This window comes from Mesoplodon bidens (genome assembly GCF_964165515.1).
Source record: "Mesoplodon bidens genome assembly, chromosome: 3".
NCBI classification, from domain to species: Eukaryota; Metazoa; Chordata; class Mammalia; order Artiodactyla; family Ziphiidae; genus Mesoplodon; species Mesoplodon bidens.
The window spans coordinates 25,442,740-25,469,799 of NC_138178.1; the positions used below are offsets into that span (position 1 = coordinate 25,442,740).

At 38.7% G+C, this 27,060-nt stretch overlaps 1 protein-coding gene across 1 annotated transcript in view; it reads left to right on the forward strand.

Annotated features, from left to right (window-relative positions):
* The window catches only part of GDI2 (GDP dissociation inhibitor 2), a 45,805-nt gene that overhangs the window by 378 nt on the left and 18,367 nt on the right, over positions 1-27,060 (forward strand). Inside the window, exons 2-5 of the mRNA XM_081229224.1 lie at positions 10,833-10,940; positions 15,231-15,330; positions 21,422-21,556; positions 26,847-27,045. Of these exons, the coding sequence (XP_081085350.1) occupies positions 10,833-10,940; positions 15,231-15,330; positions 21,422-21,556; positions 26,847-27,045 (542 nt within the window). The remainder of the gene's footprint in view (positions 1-10,832; positions 10,941-15,230; positions 15,331-21,421; positions 21,557-26,846; positions 27,046-27,060) is intronic.

The window sequence follows — 27,060 nt, forward strand, 5'->3', positions numbered from 1 at the left end:
GCGGCCGCACTCTCTGCCCAGCCCCCTTTTCCCCATCCCCGCGGGCCGCGCCGCGCCTCGAGTCCGAGGGTCTCCTCCGAGGGTCTCCGGGTGGGGCCGGTTTCCGTGGCCGCCTCGGGCTGCGCTCTGGAGCGGAGGCGGGTCAGGCCTGCAGCGGGGCCTGCGGGCCGGGCGGCGCATCTGGACAGGGAGGAGACACCGGGGAATGGAAAGCCCGGTCCGGCAGGTGCCTGGGCGGGTCGTGACAGCCGAGTAAGAGTAGGTGGGAAACGAGAGTCCCCTCTGCTGCAGCAGAGGCCGGAAAAGCCCGGATTGGTGTATTGATGCGTCTCCCTTACGGGTTGATGGCCTCTCGCTATTGGAAACAGAAAAGCAGCCGGCGGAGTGGGGGAGGGTGGAGGCCAATCACAGTGGCATTTCCTACTTAGACTTCAGCCTCTACTGCTAGTCAGTGTCGGTGACGAGTCACTGGATAATCACTGGTAGGTAATTTAGTTCAATGAGCTTATATTTTTGGAGAAAATTATATTTCTTATCCTCCTCCCCCACTCCAGGTGAGAAGCATTATCCTTTCCTTTTAACCACCCTCCCATCCCACTTGAGCAACTGTAGAATTGGAAATGAGTTTTCTCAAAATTTGTCTAGTCCTTTCTCACCTGGCCTTTGCCATCTTTTCCTTTTGTGTGGTCTGTCCTTACCTACATTGTCTCTTCTGGAGGCTTTCCCCTGAAAAAGAGGTTGGTGACGGGGTGCTAGAGGCCAGGTTCTCTATTACTGCATGGTGTGCGTAATACCATGGTAAATTTATTTTCCTGGCTGTCTGCTTAGAGAACTTTAGATAATATTCTGAAAATAATACAGGCAGATGTTTTACTTCTTTTTGTGCTTTTAAAAGAAAATGAAGACTATTCATCTTGCAAAAGAATTCCATTTGAAGAGAGGACCGTTTCCGTTATCAAAAGTTTTTTGGAAATTTGAAATTCTGACATTGGACTGCTTTGTTTTAAAAGATGAATACTGATTTTGATCTTGTGTATCCCATATAAACTGATCTCAAAGTCCGGAGTCATTTAATGTAAACCACTACAAATTTGTTGAAATGCATTGTAATCTCTCAAGATTGAATTAACATTTTTTTCAGCTAACACTCCAAAGTAACTATTTTAGATTTCTCTGGACAAGAAAAAACTGTCAAACTTGCATTTGGCCAGTTTTTTAGGAAAAGATTGTTGGGGACTAGAATGGCACTTTTCTGGCATGTCATTTTTCTAGTTATGGTGATTTATGGTGATTGTTGGATAATACTCATTTCTGAATGCTTCATTATGTTTCAACAGTCCAGAAAAAGAAATGGGACTGGCTAGGAAATAGTACCGAATACATGAGATTGCTTACCTAGAAAGCTATTTAGTCATTTTGAATGTGAGGTATTGGGTTGAATTTCTTTTTTAATGGTGAGTTGGAAGGCTGTTGGATGCCTAAATGAATAGCCTACCCACTGCAGGGTGGTTTTTTTCATTTTCTAAGTGCTTAATTGGGATTCTGAGCTGAGCTTATTAGTTTGTGGTGGATTTTGCCCACTGGAATGGGCACTGTTGTTGCCAGCATATTGTAAGAGCTAGTTAGTTCCACTGTTTTTCTACGGTTATTGCTGCTCTTTCAGATTTGCTCTTGATTAGGGCAGTTAAACACGGACAAATAAGTGCAAATCCTTTCTCATGCAGGTTTCTATATACCTAGTTCAGAAGTATCACTTTGTCTCAAAGAGGGCACAGTCTTATAGCATAACAACCAAGTTAAGATAATGCACCTTATTTAAATTTTCATTTGGATCAATTGTGACCTTTTTGGTGAATGATAGATGCATACTTAACTAGCAATCAGGTCAATTTCTGCTGTCATTTATTATTTTATTTATTTTTGGCTGCATTGGGTCTTCGTTGCTGCACGCCGGCTTTCTCTAGTTGTGGCGGGGCGGGGCTCCTCTTCCTTGCGGTGTGCGGGCTTCTCATTGCGGTGGCTTCTCGTTGCGGCGCACGGGCTTCAGTAGTTGTGGCACGTGGGCTTCAGTAGATGTGGCTCGCGGGCTCTAGAGCGCAGGCCCAGTAGTTGTGGCGCACGGGCTTAGTTGTTCTGCGGCATGTGGGATCTTCCCGGACCAGGGCTCGAACCCGTGTCCTCTGCGTTGGCAGGTGGATTCTTAACCACTGCGCTACCAGGGAAGTCCCGGGATGATTTTGATAGTGATAAAATCTTATACCCTCATTTTTAGTGATACAGGGACTTTGATTACTTAAATGAAGAGATCACCAAAGTTTAAAAAGCCTCAAATTATAATTAATTTTGAGTAATTGGTGTGAACATACCATTTACTTTTCTTAATTTTTTTTTTTTTTTTTTTTTGCGGTACACGGGCCTCTCACTGTTGTGGCCTCTCCCGTTGCGGAGCACAGGGTCTGGACGCGCAGGCTCAGCGGCCATGGCTCACGGGCCTAGCCGCTCTGCAGCATGTGGGATCTTCCCGGACCGGGGCACGAACCCGTGTCCCCTGCATCGGCAGGCGGACTCTGAACCACTGCGCCACCAGGGAAGCCCTACTTTTCTTAATTTTTAATTTATAAATATTTAGTGCCTGAGATTTAAGAACCTAAAAACAGGTGTGTGCTATCAGTTGTGGGTACCAAATACTGCATGATGCCTGTGTGTCAGTGCATTTTTTAGTGCGATTGTTACTTTTAATATAAAGTGTAAGGAAGTGTTGGGGTTTCTCTGTGTTGCCTAATGTTGTCACTGTTTTGTATCGATTGTTACATCTAAAATAAGGTCATAATAGTGCACAAATATTGATAATAACTTTGATAAAGAAGGCATAAAAGAATTTAGTATAAACTAGAGCAAAATCTTCATTCTATCTAGGAGAAATGAAATATTTCATATAATTGAGTTCTTTAAGGAATTGAGGGCTATCCCTTTAAACAACCATAACTTTTAGATAAAAACCTTTCAAATCATATCACAACTTCTTTAACAAACTAAGGAACATAGTTAATGTACTTGGTAACAAAGATTTCACATCAGGAGGATTAATTACTGTTATGCTATAACATAATGAAGCCATTGAGACCTAGGGAGCTTTGTAGGAACTTTGGCCTCCTTATTAAGTCCTCTTAGACTGCTTAGCTTTGGGAGTTAGTTCTACCGTCTACTTTTCATTTTTTCCTCTTTGCTTACTTTGGTTAGGCTGGTGACTGTCGACAGCCTCTGACCACTTAATTTGCTGTTTCTGATTGACTTTGGGCTTGGCAATAAATTCATGAGTCTTTTTAGAAATAGTAATAAATAATAAAATAAGGGTAACTAGCTCCACAGCTGCTTGTGCTTCCCAGCAGTATTTTGTTTTGTTTTGTGCTACATGGTAATTTTCGTAAGGAGTTTTGAATCGAAAAGGACACTTTAGTGATATCTAACCAGATTATTCTCAGCAGTATTTGTTTAAAACATTGTTTTACATCCCAGCCATACTTTTCCTCCTTTGTCTTTATTAAAATTTTGTGACTTCAGAGAGGAGTTTTTGTACCTGATTTAAAAATCTTGAATTGCCTTTTATATTTACTCCTTGAAAATCCTTGCCATTGCTGTTAGAGTTCTGTGGACAAACAACTTTCTGTCCACTGCAGTAGTGATCATAGGACCAATGTGTTCAAATGTCTTATTTTTGGAAGGTATAAATACTATGTAGGCAGTTTGTATTTTAAATCAGCCTTAAGCATACTGGTCCAGTAGAATAGAAGTAAAATCAGACATATTATTTCAGCATTTCGAGGTAGTAGTGAGACATTTGGAAAGACCGCTAGGTAAACGTTTGGCTCGCATACATGATACCCTGCAGTTACCTTTATGTCCCCTCTCACAGTACTTGATTAGAGACTTACTGGAGTAATGGCCTACTCAATTTCAGTTACCTGTGACTGTTGTGCTCGATTATGGGCAATAAAAAGGCAAACACACCTGTCTGTGCGTAGCTTCTTCTCATGTGGGGGTAACTATAATACGAGTTAATATGAGAAAGTACTAAGTGCCATAAGGGAATTCACACATATGGGAATTCAGACAGGGGAATCAGAAAAACCTGCATAAAGAAGGAGTTATTGAAGTTGGCTTTTAAAAATAATTGATAAGCAGGGTAGGGGGAAGGGGGTATTAGATGAAGGTAATCAAAAGGAACAAATTTAAGCCATAAGATAAATAAGTACTAGGGATGTAATGTACAACATGATAAAGATAATTAACACTGCTGTATGTTATGAATGAAAGTTAAGAGCGTAAATCACAAGGAAAAATGTATTTTTTTCCATTTCTTTAATGTTGTATCTATATGAGATGATGGATGTTAACTAAACCTGTGGTAATCATTTCATGTTGTATGTAAATCAAATCATTATACTGTACACCTTAAGTCTTTACAGTGCTGTATGTCAATTATATCTCAATAAAACTGAAAGTTTTAAAAAATATTGGTAAGTTTTGAATATGAGGAGGAATGATTTTCTAGGCAGAGAGAGCAGTGTAAGTCAGTAGTAAGAAAAGGATATATATTTAAGGGATAGGGAGTTTATTTTGTGTGAAACAGAGGTATGAAGAGGTGTAATGGAAACAGTGTTGGAAAGAAGGTATATCACCAAGGATGCTGAAGACAGTAGGTTAAGAAGTTTGAATTTTATCTTCTAGGCCAACGAGAGAGGGTTTTGAGCAGGAATGATCTAATTAGAGCCAAATTTCAAGAAAAGTTATCTTTGACAGCTTTTAATGAGATGCATTAGAGGGACAGAGACATTTAAAGAAACACTTAATTCTGCTGAAAACTAACATCCATTTTTATTGTGTTATAGCTGTAAGACATACTACTGAGATTAAATGATTTAAAAGTTTTCTAGTTAATACATTTTCTAGATAAGTAGAAAGACACTTTTCTTTAAGATGAGTTATTAGGTACCTTGTTTTCCTGATCACATTTTTGTGTGCATTTACTTTCTGTTTCTTTCTTTCTTTTTTTTTTTAATCACTCCAGAACTTTAAAATGCAGGAGGATTTAGAGTGTTAATAGTGTTTAGTTTGGTCACTTGGAAGTTACATCAGAATTTTTTTTTTTTTTTACATCAGAATATTAACGTACTCTGGTTCTATTCTCTTCCAAGCCTGAGTTGCCCTCTAAGTAGGAAGGGGGGGTGGGCATTAACTTTTCCAGGATACTGGGATACTGTTCAGTACCAGTGGCCTTCGCAATTGTGTTTAGGTTCGTCACAGTTCATATATGGGAACACCATGCAGGCTGCTTCACTATGTAAGAGGTACTTTGCCTAGTGTGTTTAGGTGCTGTCCGTTTGAGTTAGTTACTCTGATTATTGCAAACCTAGCGCTAGGTGTAGGTGCTGAAGGGAAGTGAGCCTCAGTATCACTGACTTGGTCCTTCCTGACCATCACCACACCCACACATCTGCACAGACTAGAATTTTGCTGCAGCTGAACTTCAAACATTTAGTTTAATCTGGTTACCTCTTTATGTAGGCCAACATGAAGAGCCAGTTGGGTGGCAGATGCCGTTATCTTAACTTGGATTCTGGGCCTGAGCTCATTTTGGATGAAAGACCCACCTGAGATTGCCAGGCATCCTGTGTGCATCATTAATGCATGCATGCATGCATTTGTTCACTTATTCATGCTGAGCACCTAATATGCTCTAAGCCCTAAAAATAAAAAATAAATAAGGCATAATAGCAAACAAAACACCAAAAAAACTTGGATTCTGAAGATGGTTTTACAGCTTTAGTTATTTTGGTTGTGAGTCTGTATATCCTTATCCTGTTCAGGTCAGTTGTTGGTGAGCTTGCAGTTAAGTGTGGAGCACTCTCATCTGTTAGTTTTAAAACTAATGTGTTGGTTAATATTCATTCATATATGTTTCCTGGTAAAAGTTATCAGTATTCTTGACATAGATGATGGATGGTCCAGGTTGTCTAGTGTGAATAAAGGAAATTCACGTAGAGTATTTTCTCTGACTTTGATGTGCTTTGCTTTTTATTCTGTATTCACCAGATAGTAGTAGATTTTAATTTTGAGTTGTTAATTTGGGAAGATACTAAAATTTTGGGATCATTAATATACACCCTATACTCAGATGTGATTGGTTTTATCAGTGAATTAATAACTTCATCCCATGTTGTAAAGTAAAATTTAAAGTACTACATTTGTGCTTCTATGTATTCTCTTGGCATTGTAAAAGCAATCTTTTATAGATGGGTTTAGAAGAATCAGTGAACCTGCAAATTATTAATTAGCTTTTAATATATTTGCTCCAAGTGATGCCTTTAAAGGTAGTTAGTATCAGCTCTTTGGACTGCTGAATCTTTATATTCCTGGGTCCTTTATTAGGCCTCAGCCTTCAGTGCTTGCTTTGGAGCCATGGTCCAGTGAGTGGGTCATGCTTATTTGCAGTGGAGTATGAAAAGTTATATATAGAAGCTGTGCAACACTCAAAGTTGCTTGCTGTGATTTTGCTTCCAAAAGTTGAACCATGAAGTCTACTTTTGTCGACTGGAAATGTGACTATTTGGTTTTCCTTTGTTTATGTCATAATCTGTTTTTGAGATTGTAAATATTATTCTACTTTCATATAATATATTGAATCATAGGTTAGTGCTTCTTTAGATTTTTTTTTTAAAGCAAGTGATTTGCTTTTGATAATATTGGAGTTAATTTTTACAGTTAAAATACTTTCAGTTCTGTTTATCAAGACCTCATTAAGAAAGTTAAAAGTCAAGCTGTGAAATGGATGAAGATATTTGCAATATATATATATAACCAATAAAGCACTTTTAAATATCTAGAATATATAAGGAATTTTTATATAGCAGTAAAAAAAAGAAAGCCCACTTTAAAATGGGCAAATAATATGAATAGGCATTTATCAAAAGAAGATACTACAATTATCAGTAAACTGTAAAAAAGTGCTCAGCCTCATTATTTGTCAGGAAATGTAAATTAAACCACATCCTAACTAGAATGACTAAAATTAAAAGGCCGGAACACAAAATGTTGGGCAAGGATTTGAAACAACAGGAACTTTCATATACTGCTGACACAGCATATGAAATTGGTACAACCATTTTGGAAAGCTGTTTGGCAGTATCTGTACCCTCCTTGATATCTATCCAACAAGTGCATACATAAAAGACACATTGAGAATGTTTATAGAGCATTATTTGTAACAGCCCCAAACTGGAAACGTTCCCAATGTTCACCTGTAATAGAATGGATAAATAAGTTGTGGAATATCTGTGCGGAGTATTCATTCAAAAGACTCCTATGGCTTTGTTACCTGCAGTGTGGTCCATGGATCAACTGCTTCTGCAACACCTGAGAACTTACTAGAGATGCAGACGGTTACACCCCTCACCCCAGATACACTGAATCAAAATCTACAGTTCCCCAGGTGTTTAATAAAGTTTGAGCAGCACTGCTTTACTAGTGGTTCTTGAAACTGGTCCTGGACCAGCAGTATTCTCACCTGGGAACTGGTGAGAAATGCAGATTCTCAGGCTCCACCTCAGACCTGCTGACTCAGAAGCTCTGGGGGTGGGGCCCTGCGTTCTGTTTTAGCAAGCTGTCCCGGTGATGTGTATGCAAAGTAAAGTTTCAGAATCTGCTTAGAATTTACATTTCTAACAAGTTCACAGGTGATATCAAATCAGGAGCTCTCTTTGAGATCCACTGTTGGTAGGGCTAGGCAAACCTGTAAAAGTCCACAGGTTTTTCAGGTCACTTGGTCTTTGTCACAGCTACAGTTCCACTGTGGTACAGTGAAAACAGCCAATATGTAAATGAATGGGCATGGGTGTTTACTGGTAAAACTTTATTTACAAATATAGCCTGCAGGCTGGATTTGGCTCCTGTACTTTAGAGACTCCTGAGTATAGCAGTAAGAGTAAGAAAATTTCTATTACAAACAAAACATGGATGAATCTTGTAAACATATGTTGACTAAAAGGTGTATACAAGAAGTGTATACTACAAGATTCCATTTATTCAGAGTTCAAAAACAGGTAGAACAAATCTTTGCTCTTAAAAGTCATGAGCGTGGCTGTGGGCTGAGGAGTGGTTGTGGCTGGAGGTGGCCTGGAGTGCTCATAATGTTTCTTGATCTAAATAAGAAATGATGCACCCTCTTGGAGTAAAATTTGAACCTGACAGTAACTAATTTAAAATATTTTTAAAATACTAAAATGAATAGTACATTAGGGAGGAGAATTTGAGATATGTATGAATTTTTGAAAATAAAGATTTCAGAGTCAGGCTTCTAGGGGGATGAGCTTGTTCTCTGTTGTCTGGAGTCTTGGATAAATTTGAGAAGCACTAGGATTTATAAAGTTACAGAGAATTTCCTTTGTCATTTAAAAAAATAAAGCTCTTATCACCTAAACTCTGGTATAAGGGTTTTGGGTGAATGAATATCCCATCTCTGTGTTTCTTCTCATTAATCCATTAATTGGATTGACTTTCTTGACTGCTCCCCCATCCCATCTTGATTTGGTATGTCTTAGTATATTCACACTTTGTTTACCTTTTTACTGAGAGTGATGGTTTATAATCCTCTGTTGATTGTCAGTTGATTAATGGTTATCCTGGATGCTTCATTTAGGGCTCTAGTTCTCAAACTCTTGGTCTCAGGATCTATTTACACTCTTAAAAATTGAGGTCCCTGAAGAGCTTTTGCTTGTAAGAGTATCTGTCAGTATTTATCCTATTAGAAATAATGCTGAGAAATTAAAAATGGTTTTTATTCACTTAAAGATAACGGTGATAAACTCATTACATGTTAACGTGAATAACAATTTTTTGAAGTATAACTGTGTTTTCCAAAACAAATTTCTGAGAAGAGTATGATTGTTTTACATTTTCTGCACATCTCTTTAATATCTAGTTTAAAAGATAGCCGATTGGTGTTCAGTCTTTCATAATTTTTGTCATAGCTGAAGTATATGAAGAAAATCAGGCTTTAGACAGATGTGTAGTTGGAAAAAGGAGGAGTATTTTAATAGCCTTTCAGATTGTTGTGGGTATCCTTTTATAATTTACACCTAAACACAAGTGGCAGGGTATTTTTAAAGATTAATTGCAATATGAAATTTGAAACCACATCAGTGAACATTTCTTATTCCGTTACATTAAAATCCGTTAATCTAGCTTGCACTTTGAATTTCTCTTTTAACCTCCTGTATGATTTTGTAACATCATTCATTGGTCACTTGGGAAAGTACTGTTTTACTTAGTAATGCAGGTCTTCTGAATTGTTGACACATTTTCTTATGCCATATCAAAAGCTCATATTTGTTAATATCACTGATGTTGTCTGAAAAGTCCTTTAAGTATTGGGGATCTGATGTACCCATGGTGGTGGATATAAGTTTTCCAAAATTCAAATTTTCATTCAAAAATTTTTTTCAATACACTGTATTTATTTTTAATATTTGGCTATGTTGGGTCTTCATTGCTGCACGTGGGCTTTCTCCAGTTGTAGCGAGCAGGGGCTACTCTTGCTGCACCGGCTTCTCATTGCGGTGGCTTCTCTTGTTGCAGAGCACGGGTTCTAGATGTGCGGGCTTCAGTAGTAGTGGCACACGGGCTCAGTAGTTGTGGCTCGTGGGCTGTAGAGCACAGGCTCAGTAGTTGTGGCACATGGGCTTAGTTGCTCCGTGGCATGTGGGATCTTCCCGGACCAGGGATCGAACCTGTGTCCTCTGTATTGGCAGGTGTATTCTTAACCACTGTGCCACCAGGGAAGTAAGTCCCTCATTCAAAATTTTGACTTTTCATTTTTGGCAACAAATACTGTTGGTTATTTTCCTTGACATTCATTTTTGAGAAAATGTCTGCCAAAATCCTACATCTGAATAATCATAGTTTGTCAGTTATTTTTCCAATTAAAAATGATGATCCATAGGGCTTCTCTGGTGGCGCAGTGGTTAAGAATCTGCCTGCCAATGCAGGGGACACGGGTTCGAGCCCTGGTCCGGGAAGATCCCACATGCCGCGGAGCAACTAAGCCCGTGAGCCACAACTACTGAGCCCCCATGCCACAACTACTTAAGCCCGCATGCCTAGAGCCTGTGCTCCGCAACAAGAGAAGCCCCACAATGAGAGGCCCGTGCACAGTGACAAAGACCCAATGCAGCCAAAAATAAATAAATAAAAATAAATATATTTTAAAAAATGATGATCCATGAAAAAAGTAGCTAGTTCAGCTTACACATCAGTCGCACAAAAGGCTTTCCTTGAGCCAGAATTGCTTTATGTGAACTTCCTGTTTTGCTACACAGGATATTTAAAAGATGGGTGTTCAAGGATGTTGTTAACAGAGGTGATTTTTAATGCTTCATCAAGGATAGTCTTAAGTGAAACTGGCCTTGTTTTTTTAAACCATGAGTGCCTTGTGGTGAAGAATATAATGACTAGTGCAGTTAGAGCCACCGCCCTAATTTGTTCCATCCACCATTGATCTTGTGCTGTCAGTGCAAGTATAAGACAGTGGGAAAAAATGCATAATGTCTTAGTGTTGTTATGAAAATAGTTTAAACCTTGGGACTCAGAGGGGCCACAGGACACACTTTGAACCCTGGTCGTTTTAGGGCTTTGTCTTTTAAAATTACATCAAATATTGCATATACATAAGTATTAATTACTAAAAGAATGTTTAATGACAGGTTTGTAAAAATTATCTGTTTGAAACATGCAGTAGCATTTTCCTTCCTTTGAAGATACTTACGCTTTCCCTGTAGGAATGTATCCTGTCAGGTATAATGTCAGTGAATGGAAAGAAAGTTCTTCACATGGATAGAAACCCATATTATGGAGGAGAGAGTGCATCTATAACACCGCTGGAAGATGTAAGTATTAACATAAATTAATGTCCCTTTTGTACTTTGAGTCTTTTACTTGTGAATCTCTACTTTTTTATAGATGGTTTTAATTTTATTTTATTAAATAGATTATCTGTAACATCATAATTTTCAGGAGCTCCTAGTCTGGGGCTTGTAGATATTTAAATTGTGACCTTTGTTGCCATCTGGAGCAGTTACCTGTTCTCTCTCGAAGTTAATAGAGTGTAGACTTGAGAGGGTGCATGGAGGGTACCTTTTGATGAAGACCTAACGTACGCCAGGCACAGTGCCAGTGCTTTCCACATGGTCTTAGTTATCTTCCCAGTCACTCAAAGAGATTTTATCCCCATTTTTTAGATGGCAAAATAGTTTCTGTGGGCTTAAGATCACAGAGACGGGATGATAACCCAGGTTATATGATTCCAAAGCTTAGTTCCTTTTTCTTTTAATTTATTTTATTGAAGTACATTGATTTACAATGTTATGTTAATTTCTGCTGTACAGCAAAGTTATTCAGTTATACATACATATATATATTCTTTTTTAAAAAATTTATTTATTTTATTTATTTATTTTTGGCTGCATTGGGTCTTCGTTGCTGTGCGCGGGCTTTCTCTAGTTGTGGCGAGCCGGGGCTACTCTTCGTTGCGGTGCGCAGGCTTCTCATTACAGTGTCTTCTCTTGTTGCGGAGCACGGGCTCTAGGCACGCAGGTTTCAGTAGTTGTGGCTTATGGGCTCTAGAGCGCAGGCTTAGTAGTTGTGGAGCACTGACTGACTTGTTCCACAGCATGTGGGATCTTCCCGGACCAGGACATGAACCTGTGTCCCCTGCATTGGCAGGCAGATTCTTAACCACTGCACCACCAGGGAAGCCCTATATTCTTTTTTAAAATTTATTTTATTTACATTTGTTTTTGGCTGCATTGGGTCTTTGTTGGTGCATGCAGGCTTTCTCTAGTTGCGGCGAGCAGGGGCTATTCTTCGTTGTGGAGCGCGGGTTTCTCATTGTGGTGGCTTCTCTTGTTGCCGAGCACGGGCTCTAGGTGCACGGGCTTCAGTAGTTGTGGCACGCGGGCTTAGTTGCTCCGCGGCATGTAGGATCTTCCCAGACCAGGTCTTGAACCCATGTCCCCTGCATTGGCAAGCGGATTCTTAACCACTGTGCCACCAAGGAAGCCCTATATATATTCTTTTTCATATTCTTTTCCATTGTGGTTTTTCACAGGATATTGAATACAGTTGCCTGTGCCATACAGTAGGACCTTATTGTTCGTCCGTTCTATGTGTAATAGTTTGCATCTTCTAATCCCAAAGTCGCACTCCATCTCTCCTCCAGCTTCCCTCCCCCTGGCAACCACAAGTCTGTTCTCTGTGTCTGTGAGTCTGTTTCTGTTTTGTAGATAGGTTCATTTGTGTCATATTTTAGATTCCACATATAAGTGATATAATATGGTATTTCTTTCTCTTTCTGATTTATTTCACTTAGTATGATAATCTCTAGGTCCATCATGTTGCTGCAAATGGCATTATTTCATTCTTTTTTTATGGCTGAGTAGTATTCCATTGTATATATGTACCACATCTTCTTTACCCATTCCTCTGTTGATGGATATTTAGGTGTTTCCATGTCAAAGCTTAGTTCCTTTTGCTATACTCTGTGCTTCCTACTTCTTTAGAAAATGAGCACATGAAGTATTTCCAAAGTGTGTTTTACTAAGTATATTTATTTCTCTGTGTGGGGTTTGTTCACCATCCACGTGTATGAATCTGAGCTGTACTGTGCTTTATAGGAGATATATAGATATTGTCAGTTACTTTTAAAATAGTGACTTTGATGAAATAAACTTAATGTTTATATCAAAAAGCTTTTTTCTCTATATTCAGGCATATAGGGAAGTTGAAAGAATAATACCAGTGGAATATTTTTTTGCTTCATGTCTGTTTGTGTTACTGGTTTTGAACCATTGAAAGTAATAGACATGATACTTGACCTAAATATTTCAGCATTCATCTGTGACGAACAGCATTCTCCAACATAATCATAATACCATTATCACACTTAAGAAAATTAACCGTAATATCCAGACTATATTTAAATCCCCCATTGAACCCAAGAATGTTGTATATTGCTGTGTAGGAGTGGTTTGTTTTCTTTTTCTTTTAAACTAGTTTAAGCATTGCCTTTTGTGTTGTTTCCCTTTATTCTCTTAATCTACAAAAGTCTCGCCACCTCTTTTCTTTTGGGAAGTCTAGGCCAGTTTATAAGAAGGTATTGTTGGGCACTTCATACTGCATCCCATAAGGAGGCACAGTGCCTGCATCAGCATCACTGTTCATGATGCTCAGTTTGACCTGTTTGAGGTGATGACCACTGACCTCTCCATTGTAAGTCATCTGTGGAGCGATGCGCTGGCGTCATTCCTTCTTCACCTAGTATATTTATTAGCTAGTGTTAAGTAAGATGAGCAAGCTGTCCTCTTTCTTTTTTTTTTTTTTTTTTTTTGCGGTACGCGGGCCTCTCACTGTCGTGGCCTCTCCCGTTGCGGAGCGCAGGCTCCGGACGTGCAGGCTCAGCAGCCATGGCTCACGGGCCCAGCCGCTCCACGGCATGTGGGATCTTCCCGGATCAGGGCACGAACCTGTGTCCCCTGCATCAGCAGGCAGACTCTCAACCACTGCGCCACCAGGGAAGCCCTCTTTTTTTTTTAATTTAATTTTTATTTTATATTGCAGTATAGTTGATTTATAATGTTGTTAGTTTCAGGTGTATAGCTAAGTGATTTAGTTATACATATACGTGTATCCATTCTTTTTCAGATTCTTTTCCCATATAGCTTATTATAGAATACTGAGTAGAGTTCCCTGTGCTATATAGTAGGTCCTTGTTGATTGATCTATTTTATATATAGTGGTGTGTGTATGTTAATCACAAACTCCTAATTATCCCTCCCCTGCGTGTTTCTCCTTTGTTAACCATAAGTTTGTTTTCGAAATCTGTGAGTCTGTTTCTGTGTTTTGAATAAGTTCATTTGTATCACTTTTTCTTTAGATTCCACATGTAAGTGATATCATATGGTATTTGTCTTCCTCTACTGACTGACTTCACTTAGTATGATAATCTCTAGGTCCGCCCATGTTGCTGCAGCTGGCATTACTTCATTCTGTTTTATGGCTGAGTAATATTCCATTGTATATATGTACCATATCTTCTTTATCCATTCCTCTGCTGATGGACATTTAGGTTGCTTCCATGTCTTGGCTATTGTAAATAGTGCTGCAGTGAACATTGGGGTGCATGTATCTTTTTGAATTATGGTTTTCTTCACATATATGCCCAGGAGTGGGATTGCTGGATTATATGGTAGCTCTCTTTTTAGGTTTTTAAGGAAGCTCCATACTGTTCTCCATAGTGGCTACACCAATTTACATTCCCACCAACAGTGTAGGAGGGTTCCCTTTTCTCCACACCCTCTCCAGCATTTATTGTTTGTAGACTTTTTGATGATGGCCATTCTTACTGGTGTGAGGTGATTTGCATTTCTTTAATAATTAGTGATGTTGAGCATTTTTTCATGTGTTTTTTGGCCATATATATGTCTTTGTAGAAAATGTCTTTGTAGAAATGTCTGTTTAGATCTTTTGCCCATTTTTTGACTGGGTTGTGTACTCTTTTTGTGTGTGTGTGTGTACTCTTTTTTAATGTACTCAAGAACTTGGGGGTTTTTATTGAGTGAATATATACCACCTTTGCTTGTTCTGTTCCACCTTAGCAATAGAATTCATGAGTTTGAATGAATATTAAATTTTAAGCTGCAAGCTGCTTTGAGAGCCTCAAACTCATGTAAATTATAAATTAACTGGAACTAATTTTAATTGTCTTTTCTGATTTGAATAATCCAAAATTTATTTTTAACTCCCTATGTAACCACAGAAGCAAAATTAAGCCTTTGTTAGCTTTTTATTCAATAGAGTATGAAATTAAATGATTTCTACAAATAGTAAGGGATGTTTCTGCAAAACTAGTACATCATAACAAATAGTTTGTTTTGTATTCCTGCTAGTTAAAAGCAAATACACACCACCTCTGCAATGTTTATTTTGGCATTCATGAGTAATATATTTAATTTACATATGTATTGGAATAGTGCTAAATGTTCTGATTAAAAATGAAATGCACTTGTACTTTACCTCATGTTGGTGGTATTTAGTTATACCAAAATCACTTCATCAAAAAATAGTTGTGCAATGAAAGTTAAATTTTGTTAAATTATGGGTGTTTTTTGTTTTGGTTTTAGTTATACAAAAGATTTAAAATACCTGGAGCACCACCAGCATCAATGGGGAGAGGAAGAGACTGGAATGTTGACTTAATTCCCAAGTTCCTTATGGCGAATGGTAAAGAATTCCAACTTAAATTTATGATAGTACATTGAATCCAATTTGAAAGTAGAAAGTAACTGTTGACAGAGAGTGTTATTCCGGCTATGTGGAAGTGGATTCCGTTGAATGGCAACGGTATGGTGAGTAATAGGGCTCATTAGAGGTATCTAGAGTTGGTAAGTTAAGAATGGAGGGGGCTTCCCTGGTGGCGCAGTGGTTGAGAGTCCACCTGCCGATGCAGGGGACGTGGGTTCGTGCCCCGGTCCAGGAAGATCCCACATGCTGCAGAGTGGCTGAGCCCATGAGCCATGGCCACTGAGCCTGCGTGTCTGGAGCCTGTGCTCCGCAATGGGAGAGGCCACAACAGTGAGAGGCCCGCATACCACAAAATAAAAAAAAACAAAACAAAAAAAAACACACAAAAAAAAAAGAATGGAGGGAAGAGGGGGTGACTTCTTAGTAATTGGTTTTGGAGAAACAAAATTATGCTGTGGCATAATATCAGAATTGTAAGCATCTGTAACAGACTTTCCTCTTGATACTTTGGTGACAGTCTTAGGTAACTGGGCCTTCAGAAACAGCCATGTTAATGTTTTTTTCCTAGTTTGTAAGCTTTCACAATTATTTTTTCATAGTAATTTTTTCTCATTTTTTTTCTTTTTTCCTCCCGTTTTATTGAGATATAATTGACATACAGCACTGTATAAGTTTAAGGTATACAGCATAATGATTTGACTTACATATATTGTGAAGATTACCATAGTAAGTTTAGTGAAAATCCATCATCTCATATAGGTACAAAAAAGAAAAAGAAAAAAATGGTTTTTTTTCTTGTGATGAGATCTCTTAGGATCCACTCTCTTAACAACCTAGGTCCCCTTTAAATGCTGGAAGATAAGGACTCACTGGCAGCTGCCTCCCTTAGATAAGGCCTCCTGAGCTCTCAAGTTCCCCTCAGCTTCCACCACTTCCTACCTTCCCTTAAGCCCAGTCCACCTTGCTCATTTCTATTACCTGCCTGGCCTCAGTAGGAAATGAGTTTGCAAACTGGTCTGTAACGTGCTAGGCTAGGTAGAGAGAAAAGGACAGGCAGGTGGGTGGGTGGGGGATGGGGGGACGGTAAGCAAGTAAACGTGAGTGAGTGAACAGTGAGAGACATAAATGCTCATATTCCAGGTAGGTCCCTTAACTCAGTTAAGGAACTGATCCACACACTGTACACACTTTCCTCACTACCCATGGAGCTGGGTGGAACAGACATTTCCCAGGACAGTGTCTTCTGTTCATCAACTCCCATGGAACAACTGGGGCACCTGACAAAGAATATAAGGGAACTGAAAACAAATGATTGCATAATGTGTTAATGGAATTGCAGTAGTATAAAGAGTGTGACTTTTTTCAAATAATTATCATAATCAAGTTATATTAAAAGAAAAATTCCTACAAAGGCAATAATTTTGGTGTGCGCAGAATTCCAATCTCAAATCTTAACTTTTGGTAAATAAATACTAATAACGTCTTTGTGGCTGCTCTCAAGTGTATGCCAGTCAGAAGATCTTCTTGAGGTTCACTCATCAATAGAAACATGGACACATCTCACTGTAATATGGCAGAAATGGCAGCTGTGAAGTCATAAATATGGCCTTAGGTGGCCCCAAGGAACACTGCAGTGGTAGAGTGGATCCACCCTCCATGGCTTTCAGCAGGGTTCATATTACAGAACAGAGGGCTCATGCACTGGGGGTACTTGGAGATCATCTGATGATTCACTTTGCCTCACGGAGCACAAAGAGTAAGAAGAAACTGGATTCAGTATGCTCTAGTGGGCTTTTTCTTTTCTTTTTTTTTTTGGGGGGGGTCTTGTGTGTGCTTTAAAAATAATGTGAAGTCCCTAGGTAACACCAAAGAGCTCAGTGAAGTCTGAATGATCTGACACTGTTCAATGTACATGAAACTTTAAGACAGCTGAGTGGATTTATTTCTGTACATCCTTTTGAGAATCACTAATATTACTGGTTCACACTTGTGGGTCATTTCTGTTAGGAAATTTTTTAAAGGTATATGAAGGCAGGGAGTATAAAAGGAAATAAGGCCAAGGCAGAGAGAAGGAGGTGGAAGAGGCGAGAAAACGGAGGAGAGTAATGCCTTAAGACTTAGCAAAGTTCAGTCCATGGACTAAGGGGCACTTGGGAGCTGGCTGGAAATGCAGAATCTCGGACGCTACCTACAACTACCCAAGCAAAATTTGTATTTTAATAAGAGACCTGGGCAATTCCTAAGCAGAATGACGTTTGAGAAGCGCTGCCTTAACAGTCCATTGCAGGCTCTTTAATGTCAGAAAAAGATGACGTACGGTGAGAGAACTTCACAAAATGTCTTTACCTGGGCAACCCCAGACCACCTACAAAACCTGTCTGAGCTTCATTTCCTTATCTGTAAAATGGAGATGATAATAATAGTAATGCGATAGGGTGGTTCTGAGGACTGAGGGAGTTGTTAAATAACCCTTTCAAAGGTCTTGGCATAGAATAAGTAATGGATGTTCATTAGATTTTTGTTTTTAAAACGCATCATGGTATTTTCTTAGTTCCTGGTTTAATGGGTATATTATTTTAGAACATTATAATTTTAGCTGTTGAATTTTTTGAAACTTTTTTTCCCTAGGCAAACTAATAAACTAATCCTTAACACAAACTAGAAATTTAAAATATATTCTTTTTCTCATATTTTTAATTAGAGGAGTATCTTTAAATTGCTGTGATTTTTAGCACCTTTTTCTGAGATGACGTTGAAAAACTAAATTGTAAGTATAAGTCTATTTTATGTTCCATGAAATAAAGTATGTACGACCCTTTCCCCCCTTTTTGAATTTATGTTCTATAATTTGGGAATATGTTCAATGGAAAGATCCTATTGGAATTTTCTCTGAAATTTGAAGTTAAATAACTGAATTATCTTGAGATTAATTGTAAACACAAAATTTTTATTACATAAATAATAAAATTATTTAATTAAAATTAGAAAACACAGAGAAGCAGAAAGGAAATAAAATTTTCATAACCAGAATCTTGTTGTTTAGAATCGTGGTTAATATTCTGGTGTATCACCTGCCAGTTTCACCCCACCTCTTCCCAGTTAACATGTTTTTCAGTCAGTATATTGTGAACATTCAAAAGCGAGAGGGAGGGATGGAACCAGGGGCTGGAGGGGATGATAAATCTCATTGTATGCTCCTGGAAGTGTAGTATGGGGATAAAGGCAATAATTTTCTTTCTTTCCTTAAAATTATTTATTTATTTATTTGGTTGCGCCGGGTGCTACTTGGGGCAGGTGGGCTCCTTAGTTTCATTCATGGTCTCCTTAGTTGTGGCATTTGAACTCTTTAGTTGCGGCATGCATGTGGGATCTAGTTCCCTGACCCAGGGATCGAACCCGGGCCCCCTGCCTTGGGAGTGCAGAGTCTTATCCACTGCGCCACCAGGGAAGTCCCTAAAGGCAGTAATATTTTAAGGCTTTTTCCTTTATATTGCCAAATTTTACTTTTACCAGTAGACTGAGGCTGCCCCTTTCCCAGTACCTTTACCACTCCCAGATATTACTCATTTTAGTTTTTGTGATTTTGTCATACTAGAAGACAAAATAGTGGAATTTTTTTTTTTTTTTTCTGCGGTACGCGGTCCTCTCACTGTTGTGGCCTCTCCCGTTGCGGGGCACAGGCTCCAGACGCGCAGGCTCAGCGGCCATGGCTCACAGGCCCAGCTGCTCCGCGGCATGTGGGATCTTCCTGGACCGGGGCACGAACCTGTGTCCCCTGCATCGGCAGGCGGACTCTCAACCACTGCGCCACCAGGGAAGCCCCCAAAATAGTGGATTTTAAAAATATGTCTACTTACTAGAGGGTGAAATGGTTTCTAGAGTTACTGGCTTTCATGTTCTTTAATGAACTGGCCAGCCTTTTCGCTTTGCACATTTTTCTATTGATGTTTTGTGTTTTTTCTTATTGATGTAAAAGAGCTTATTATAACAGCTGTTAATTGCCCTTTTGAAGTATGTTGAAAATACCTTTTCCAGTTTGTGATTGGCATTATATATAACTCTTGTGGTTTTTTTTTTCTGTACAAAGGCTTTTATTTTTCACACAGTCATTGGTTGAGCTTTCTTTTATTGGTTTTGATTTGGAAGTATGTTTAAAATTTTTCTCTCTATCTCAAGTTTATAAAAATACTAATATCTGCTTTTAATGGTATTATGGTTTCATTTTTTCACTGTATAAATAAGTTCATCTATTTTGTTTTTCTTATGTCAGCATCTATCTTATTCCTTCATAGAAGTATGAAAATATGTAACAATTTTATTCTTTTTTTTTTTTTTTTTTTTTTTTTTTTTTGCTGTACGCGGGCCTCTCACTGCTGTGGCCTCTCCCGTTGCGGAGCACAGGCTCCGGACACACAGGCTCCACGGCCATGGCTCGCGGGCCCAGCCGCTGCGCGGCATGTGGGATCTTCCGGGATAGGGGCACGAACCCGTGTCCCCTGCATCGGCAGGCGGACTCTCAACCACTGCGCCACCAGGGAAGCCCACAATTTTATTCTTAAAAAATTTTTATTGGAGTAGATTTACAATGTTGTGTTAGTTTCAGGTGTACAGCGAAGTGAATTAGTTATACATACACATATATCACTTTTTTAGATTGTTTTCCCATATAGGCCATTACAGAGTATTGAGTAGAGTTCCCTGTGCTATAGAGTAGGTCCTTATTAGTTATCTATTTTATATATAGTAGTGTGTTTATGTCAGTCCCAGTCTCCCAAGGTTCATCTATCTTAACATGAATAAATTTATTTTATTACCCTGTTGTTTGAGAAGTAGAGATAGAAATTTATTTTTTCAAAATGGCTAATCAGTTGTTCCTCAACATCATTTATCTTTTCCACTTTGATTAGAAAACTTTCATCATATATTAAATTATTTTACACGGGTCTCTATTTTTCACCGATTTATGGACTAGTTAATGTACAGTATACTGAAACATTTGGCTGCATAAAGATCTCCTTATTACTCTATTTCTTGTTCTCAAAAAGAATTTTTTTTTGATTGTCCTTGTATGTTTATCCTTTCAAATGAACTTTAAAATAATTTTGTTTGGTTTCTCAAAGAAGTCTACAATTTTTAGTATACCAAAATTTCTTTGGTTTATCCTAGCTTTTTCTTGACCCAAAACTAGTATTCATTTTAATAAATATAAATTGACTTAGAAACTGAAAAGCACAAATTCCTGGGAAATTTTGCCTGTGAGTTGTCTCTCTTTAAAATACAGTTGGGGGGCTTCCCTGGTGGTGCAGTGGTTGAGAGTCCGCCTGCCAATGCAGGGGACACGGGTTTGTGCCCCGGTCCGGGAAGATCCCACATGCCGCGGAGCGGCTGGCCCCGTGGGCCATGGCCATTGAGCCTGCGTGTCCGGAGCCTGTGCTCCGCAATGGAAGAGGCCACAACAGTGAGAGGCCCGCGTACTGCAAAAGAAAAAGGAAAAAAAAAAATACAGTAGGAACTTTAAAGAAACCCAAACCCATTTGTAGTAGTACTATAATTCTAAACCTCATACTTCTAATAATTATTGTATAACTTTTACAAAAGCATGTTGAAGTTATTAACCTTGAAGTGGTAACATTTAAAAAAAGTCTAAATATGCTAAACAATGGGTCTGCATTCTGATTGTCCTATTTAAAATATGGCTTTGGAGACTTTTCTAGGAGTTACTGGATGGTGTTAAGAAAAAATTGGAAAGCCATTAGTATTAGTAAATGTACTTTTATTTCTGCTGGTTTTTTTTTTTTTTTTTTTTTTTTTTGCGATATGCGGGCCTCTCACTGTTGTGGCCTCTCCCATTGCAGAGCACAGGCTCCGGATGCGCAGGCTCAACGGCCATGGCTTACGGGCCTAGCCGCCCCGTGGCATGTGGGATCTTCCCGGACTCGGGCACGAACCCGTGTCCCCTGCATTGGCAGGCGGACTCTCAACCACTGCGCCACCAGGGAAGCCCCTATTTCTGCTGATTTTTGAAAGTAGTAAGATTTAAGTAACAGTTTGAATTATGTGACTCTTACAGGTCAGCTGGTTAAGATGCTGCTTTTTACAGAGGTCACTCGCTATCTGGATTTCAAAGTGACTGAAGGGAGCTTTGTTTATAAGGGAGGAAAAATCTACAAGGTTCCTTCCACTGAAGCAGAAGCCCTGGCATCTAGTAAGTAATTCTATTTTATTTTCTCAGAATATTAAGATTTTATAACGTAAAGGGATCTTAGAGATAAAATTTAAGGTCCCCTGCATTAGTCATCCACCCACTCATCCAGTCAACAAAGATTTATTGGGTGTCTGTTATGTGCCAGACACTGTTCTAGGCAGTTGAGAGTACTTCAGTAAACAAGATGTTCACAAATTCCTGCCCTTCTGAAGCCTGGAGAGGTTTTATGTCGTGGAGCCTGTTGCTGGTGAAGCTGAGCCTTCCTAGGTCTAGTATACTCTTTTCAGATTAATAATTCTTGAGAGTCACTGTCTCTTGGATTGTTTCCTGTGCTAGGCTCTGTGGGAGACACTTCACATTTGCTTTCTTACTTGACTTGTGAAGCCCTTTGTGAGGTAGGCTTTCCGTTTTATAGATGAGGAAACTCAGGCCCAAAATCACATAGGTAATGAGTGGCAGGACGGCATTGAAACCCTGGTGGGACTGCTGCACAGTCCGTGTACTTCATCACCCATCTACGCTGACCTCCTTTGCTACTCTATCCAACATGCTGTTCTGGTGGAACTCATCCTCTAAGTGGTGCTGGTGTCATTCTCCAGCATCTCTGTTTCTAGGTATTCCCAGTGACTATGGAGTGATTTTGTTTTCTGCCCCAAATTATTTCCTCTACTGGCTCATCAAAGATTTCTGCTTAACATGTTTTATTCTGAGTCTTTTAAATAGCAAACACCCCGAGAAAAGACCTTCCATCCTTTAAGGTGTTTTTGTTGCCATGCAGAGCAGTTTAAGGAAGGATAAGTTTGTATAACTAAAGGGTAGATAAGTTTTGTAGGTGCTGTAGGAGTTCAAGAAGGGAAAGGTTTGCATTGGGAGAATAGGAAGAGTGTCAGTAAATTCTCCAGTAATTATTCTGGCATTAAGATTGGAAAAGATTTCTCACCTAGGGGTCGTCCCTGGTGGCGCAGCGGTTAAGAATCTGCCTGCCAATGCAGGGGACACGGGTTCGAGCCCTGGTCCGGAAAGATCCCACATGCCGCGGAACAGCTAAGCCCATGCACCACAGCTACTGAGCCTGCGCTCTAGAGCCCATGAGCCATGACTACTGAAGCCCATGAGCCACAACTACTGAAGCCCGCACGCCTACAGCCCGTGCTCCGCAGCAAGAGAAGCCACCACAATGAGATGCCCACTCACCGCAACGAAGAGTAGCCCCCACTCGCCACAACTGGAGAAAGCCCGCGCACAGCAATGAAGACCCAGCGCAGCCAAAAAATAAAAATAAAAATTTCTCACCTAAAAACCTAGTTTAAGTTATTTTGGCAGTTTTTCTAACTCCATTTATTTACTTCTTGCTATTAGGGGAGAAAATATTGGGCATAAAACGTTGAAAAACACTAAAGCCAGAAAGTAAAAAATAGCACTAAGAATTGCGGCCAGGTTGGGAGTGACAGTTGGGTAAGGGAAGGAATGGCTTCGGATTGAATGGAGGGGAGTCCGTGATGTGATCATGGGTTAGAAATCATTTAAAGTCTTTTCAGTGACAGTGCGTCTAATTTAAATAAAGTGTTTTCATAGAAATAAGTGTTCAGCAGTTTGAGTAGAACTCTTCTAAAGTTGGTGGTTTTTTAATTTAAAATTTTTATTCTCTCTTTGAGCTTTTATCTATATTAATAGCTTCAACCACTTCCTTCATTTAAAAATTGAAGGACTTAACAGTTTGTTTCTGTTTTTGATTTAATGTTTTCAAATATATAAAATATTTACATGACTTGAAAGTCAAAATTATATTAAAAGGTATATTTAGAGTCTTATCTTTGCCACTCCATTCTTTCCACCCTGATAGGTGGTCAGTTTTACTTATTTCTGATTTACCCTCATGTTTCTTTTTGCAAAAATAAGCAAATATATTAATGTATGTATTTTTAAGGTTAGATTTATTGAGGTTTAATTTACATACACTAGGATTTACCTATTATAGTATACAGTTTCATGAATTTTTACCAATCACTACTTTATCAGCAACTATTTTTACATTAATGGATAGGATTTTGAAGTTGGAATGGCAGGCAGGACAATTCTAGGCAGAATGAATGAATGGGGTAGGAAAAGTGTAGAGGGTGGGAAGTTCAAGAGAAAGATAAATAAAAACAAATTATTTTATGCTTCTAATAATAGCTGACGTTTTTGAACATTATGTGCAGGCATTTATGTACTAATTATTTTATGTGTATAGTCTAAGTTTATTTTATATAGTCCTTCACTACAACCCTCTTGAGACATGGTGCTATTATCTATATTGACAGATGGGAACACCAAGGTATACAGGTGTGAAAGAGCCCAAAGTAGCATAGTTCATGACTAGTAAAACTAGTTTGAAGCCAGATTTGTCAGACTCAAGAACCCCACGCTCTTAACCGCTGAACTATCTAGTATATAAATGTAGCTTCTCAGATATTTTAACAACTGTCACGTACACTGGAATTCCTTTTTTCTCTGTGCTACATATTTCCAGTTCCTGTGGTTGTTTCTCATATAATATGCCGTCTAGGTCTCTTGGCCACTTTTCTTTGGAAATTCTCTGATTTGCCAAGATTATCTTATATATAATAGAATTAGAGCCAGACCAGACCTGATACTCCAAGTGTTGTCTGCCCACTCAGTGTCCTTGGGACTTTTACTTTCCTAGGACAATATATTTCTATTAATGTAGCCTAAGTTTACATTGGCTTTTTTAGGAGCTGTATATACTGTTGGTTCTTGTGGTAGGTCATGGTGCCAGCTAAAATCTCAAGGTTCCAATAAATATTTGTTCATTGGTCAAATGTTATTTTAGTCAAATAAATGAGAAGTATATTTGGCCTGTAGAGTAATGTTGAACACAGGTACTATGTTCAGAGAAGTTTGAGACATTTTCATGAATAGCTTTGAAACGTGCCCAGCAAAATCTTGTATCCTCGGTTGAATCTTTAGCTTGCTTGTTTGTTCTCACTCTTAACGCCGTGAGGCATCTGTTTGTCGGGAGCACCTTTGACATCTCAGGGCTTGTGGCTGTCAGGAGTTGGTGTGCCTGCTGCAAAGCCCAGCTGTGAACTGGGGTGAGGCTGTTTAGGTCCACTGTCGGAATGACATGTTGTGTGCCATGTTTTAGCGCTTTTCTTGTGACGTTAATTCTACTCTGATTTTTCTGTTTTTTATTTTTTTATTCACTTGTCAAATCTTATGCCTGTTAGTTAATTGGAATGCTTTTTTCTGTTCTCTTATGGAAACTGCTCTGGATTTTGTAGCTTTATTCTGTTTTAAAAGTCTTGACATAAGTGTCTTTTTTGGTAAGTAACCCTCAGTGTGCAAGTGAATGTAGGAAAAGTAAAACCATTTGAAATGAGTGAAGGTACAACTCAATGGACTAATTGTGAAAAAGATTTTTTCTAGTCCTTTTCTCATATAATTTGAGTATTTTCTTTATATATTGTATGTCCAGTATATGAATAAGTCAACTTCTTTTATATTCAGTCCCATCAGATGTTAATTATATGGATTGAATATTTATTGAGCACTTGCTATATGCCAGGTACCCTTCTAGGTTTGGGGGTAGGGAGGGTGCAACAGAAGGAAAAAAGTAAACAAAAATGCTTTCCCTATTGGAGCTTCCATTAGTGGGAGACTGGCTATAGATAAATAAGGAGAAGCATTTCAGATGGTGATATAATCTGATATAAAAGCGTATCAGATGGATATGGAGATGAAAGGAGAGAGTGAGGGTGGGGCTACTAGTTTAAATAGGGTGACCAGGGAAGGCATCGTCATATAGAAGTAGCTGTTATAAAAATTACGTGGTAGGAAATAATATTTGAATTCGTTAAATTAGGACTTTTTCAGAATGAGCACCGGGTCTCTCACATGTTGGTAATTGCACTAGTATCTGGTTCCGACATAAAGGGATGGAGGAGCAGCTTAGAGCAGCTCCTCTGTGCTGGGAGACAGGAGTCCACTGTGCTGGTAGAGTGTCCCTGTCAGGCTCAAGGCTTGGAGGAGGGAGGGAGATGAAAAGAGGGAAAGAGTGGGGAATTTAAGAATACACAGTAGATTTTTATTTTTATTTTAAGAGAAGTTATGCAATAACTCAACAATAAACTGTTGGTAAAAGCTTTAGGTTCCACCAGGCAGTGTCCACCAGAGTGACCCCCACGTTGTAAGTGCGTTTGCAGTGATGCCTCGTGTTTCCTTTGTCTGTGCTACACCTTCCCCTGAAACTACACTTGTGTCTTAAGTAGGGGGCTGTGTGGTAATAGAATAGTTCTTTTTAGCCTTATGCTTTTACTGTGTATGCAGTCTGTCCATTTTTTTAAAGCTAGGTTGTAAATATTAATTTAAAAAGTTAAATGTAGTCAGCTATCATGAATAGCCCCATGATCATTTTAATTTTCAGTTTTGTTGATTTCAGCTATAGTCTTGGGGGAAATAATGTTTAAAATATCAAAATATTCAGCTGTCAACAGATATAAAAGAAATGGTTAAGCATTTATTTTTAAAGCTATAGTTGTTTTTAAAGTAGCGGTATGGTTTAAGAAAGAGGAAGAAGGAGATAGATGGAACCAGAAAATTTTCTTTTCCTTTGACTTTGTCTTTCTACCAGCTATCTACGGTAGTAGGGATCCTGACTAGTAGGAAGAACTGAGGGTTTCTTAGGTGGTAGTTCATAGCTTTCTCCTGATCTACTTTTTAGTGTAAAAAGCAGTGAACTGCTTATCTAAGACTTCATTAAAGTGACTGGCAGCATAACCAGCATCTAAATTTCTTTGAGGTCAGATTGTTCTTGGTATCTAAGCTGCTTTTCCATTAAATACCAGAGTGTATCTTAGCATACAGAAAAAGAAAAAAAAATGAAGTGCATTGAGAATTTTAGGCAGTTGCTGGAGTACAGATCAGAGTTGTCAAAAAAAACATTCAGATAGATGCCTTCATGAATAATAGTTTTTCAAAGTCTTATTTATCTTGTACCTAATAAGAGGTATAATTATACATATTGCATTTAATTAATTACTGGTTATAATTACTTGTAATTGTAGTGTAAAATTGAAGGCTTAATAGCTGATCTATTGTAATTATGACAGTTTAAAGTGTTATGAAACTGTCAGTTTATTTTAAAGCAATGTCCAAACTCCCATATTTTAAACTGCACATTGCCTTAGAAGAGCCTCAGATAACATAAAATATTTAAACTTTATTTTCACATTTTCTTTTCCTCAGTGTCCTATTGTGAGTGTGTGCTTTTTGAAAAATTCTTTTTTAGGCCTAATGGGGCTGTTTGAAAAACGTCGATTCAGAAAATTCCTGGTGTATGTTGCCAACTTTGATGAGAATGATCCTAGAACTTTTGAGGGCATTGATCCTAAGAAGACGGCAATGCGAGAGGTGTATAAGAAATTTGACCTGGGCCAAGATGTTATAGATTTTACTGGTCATGCCCTGGCACTTTACAGAACTGATGAGTAAGTTTTTGGGTT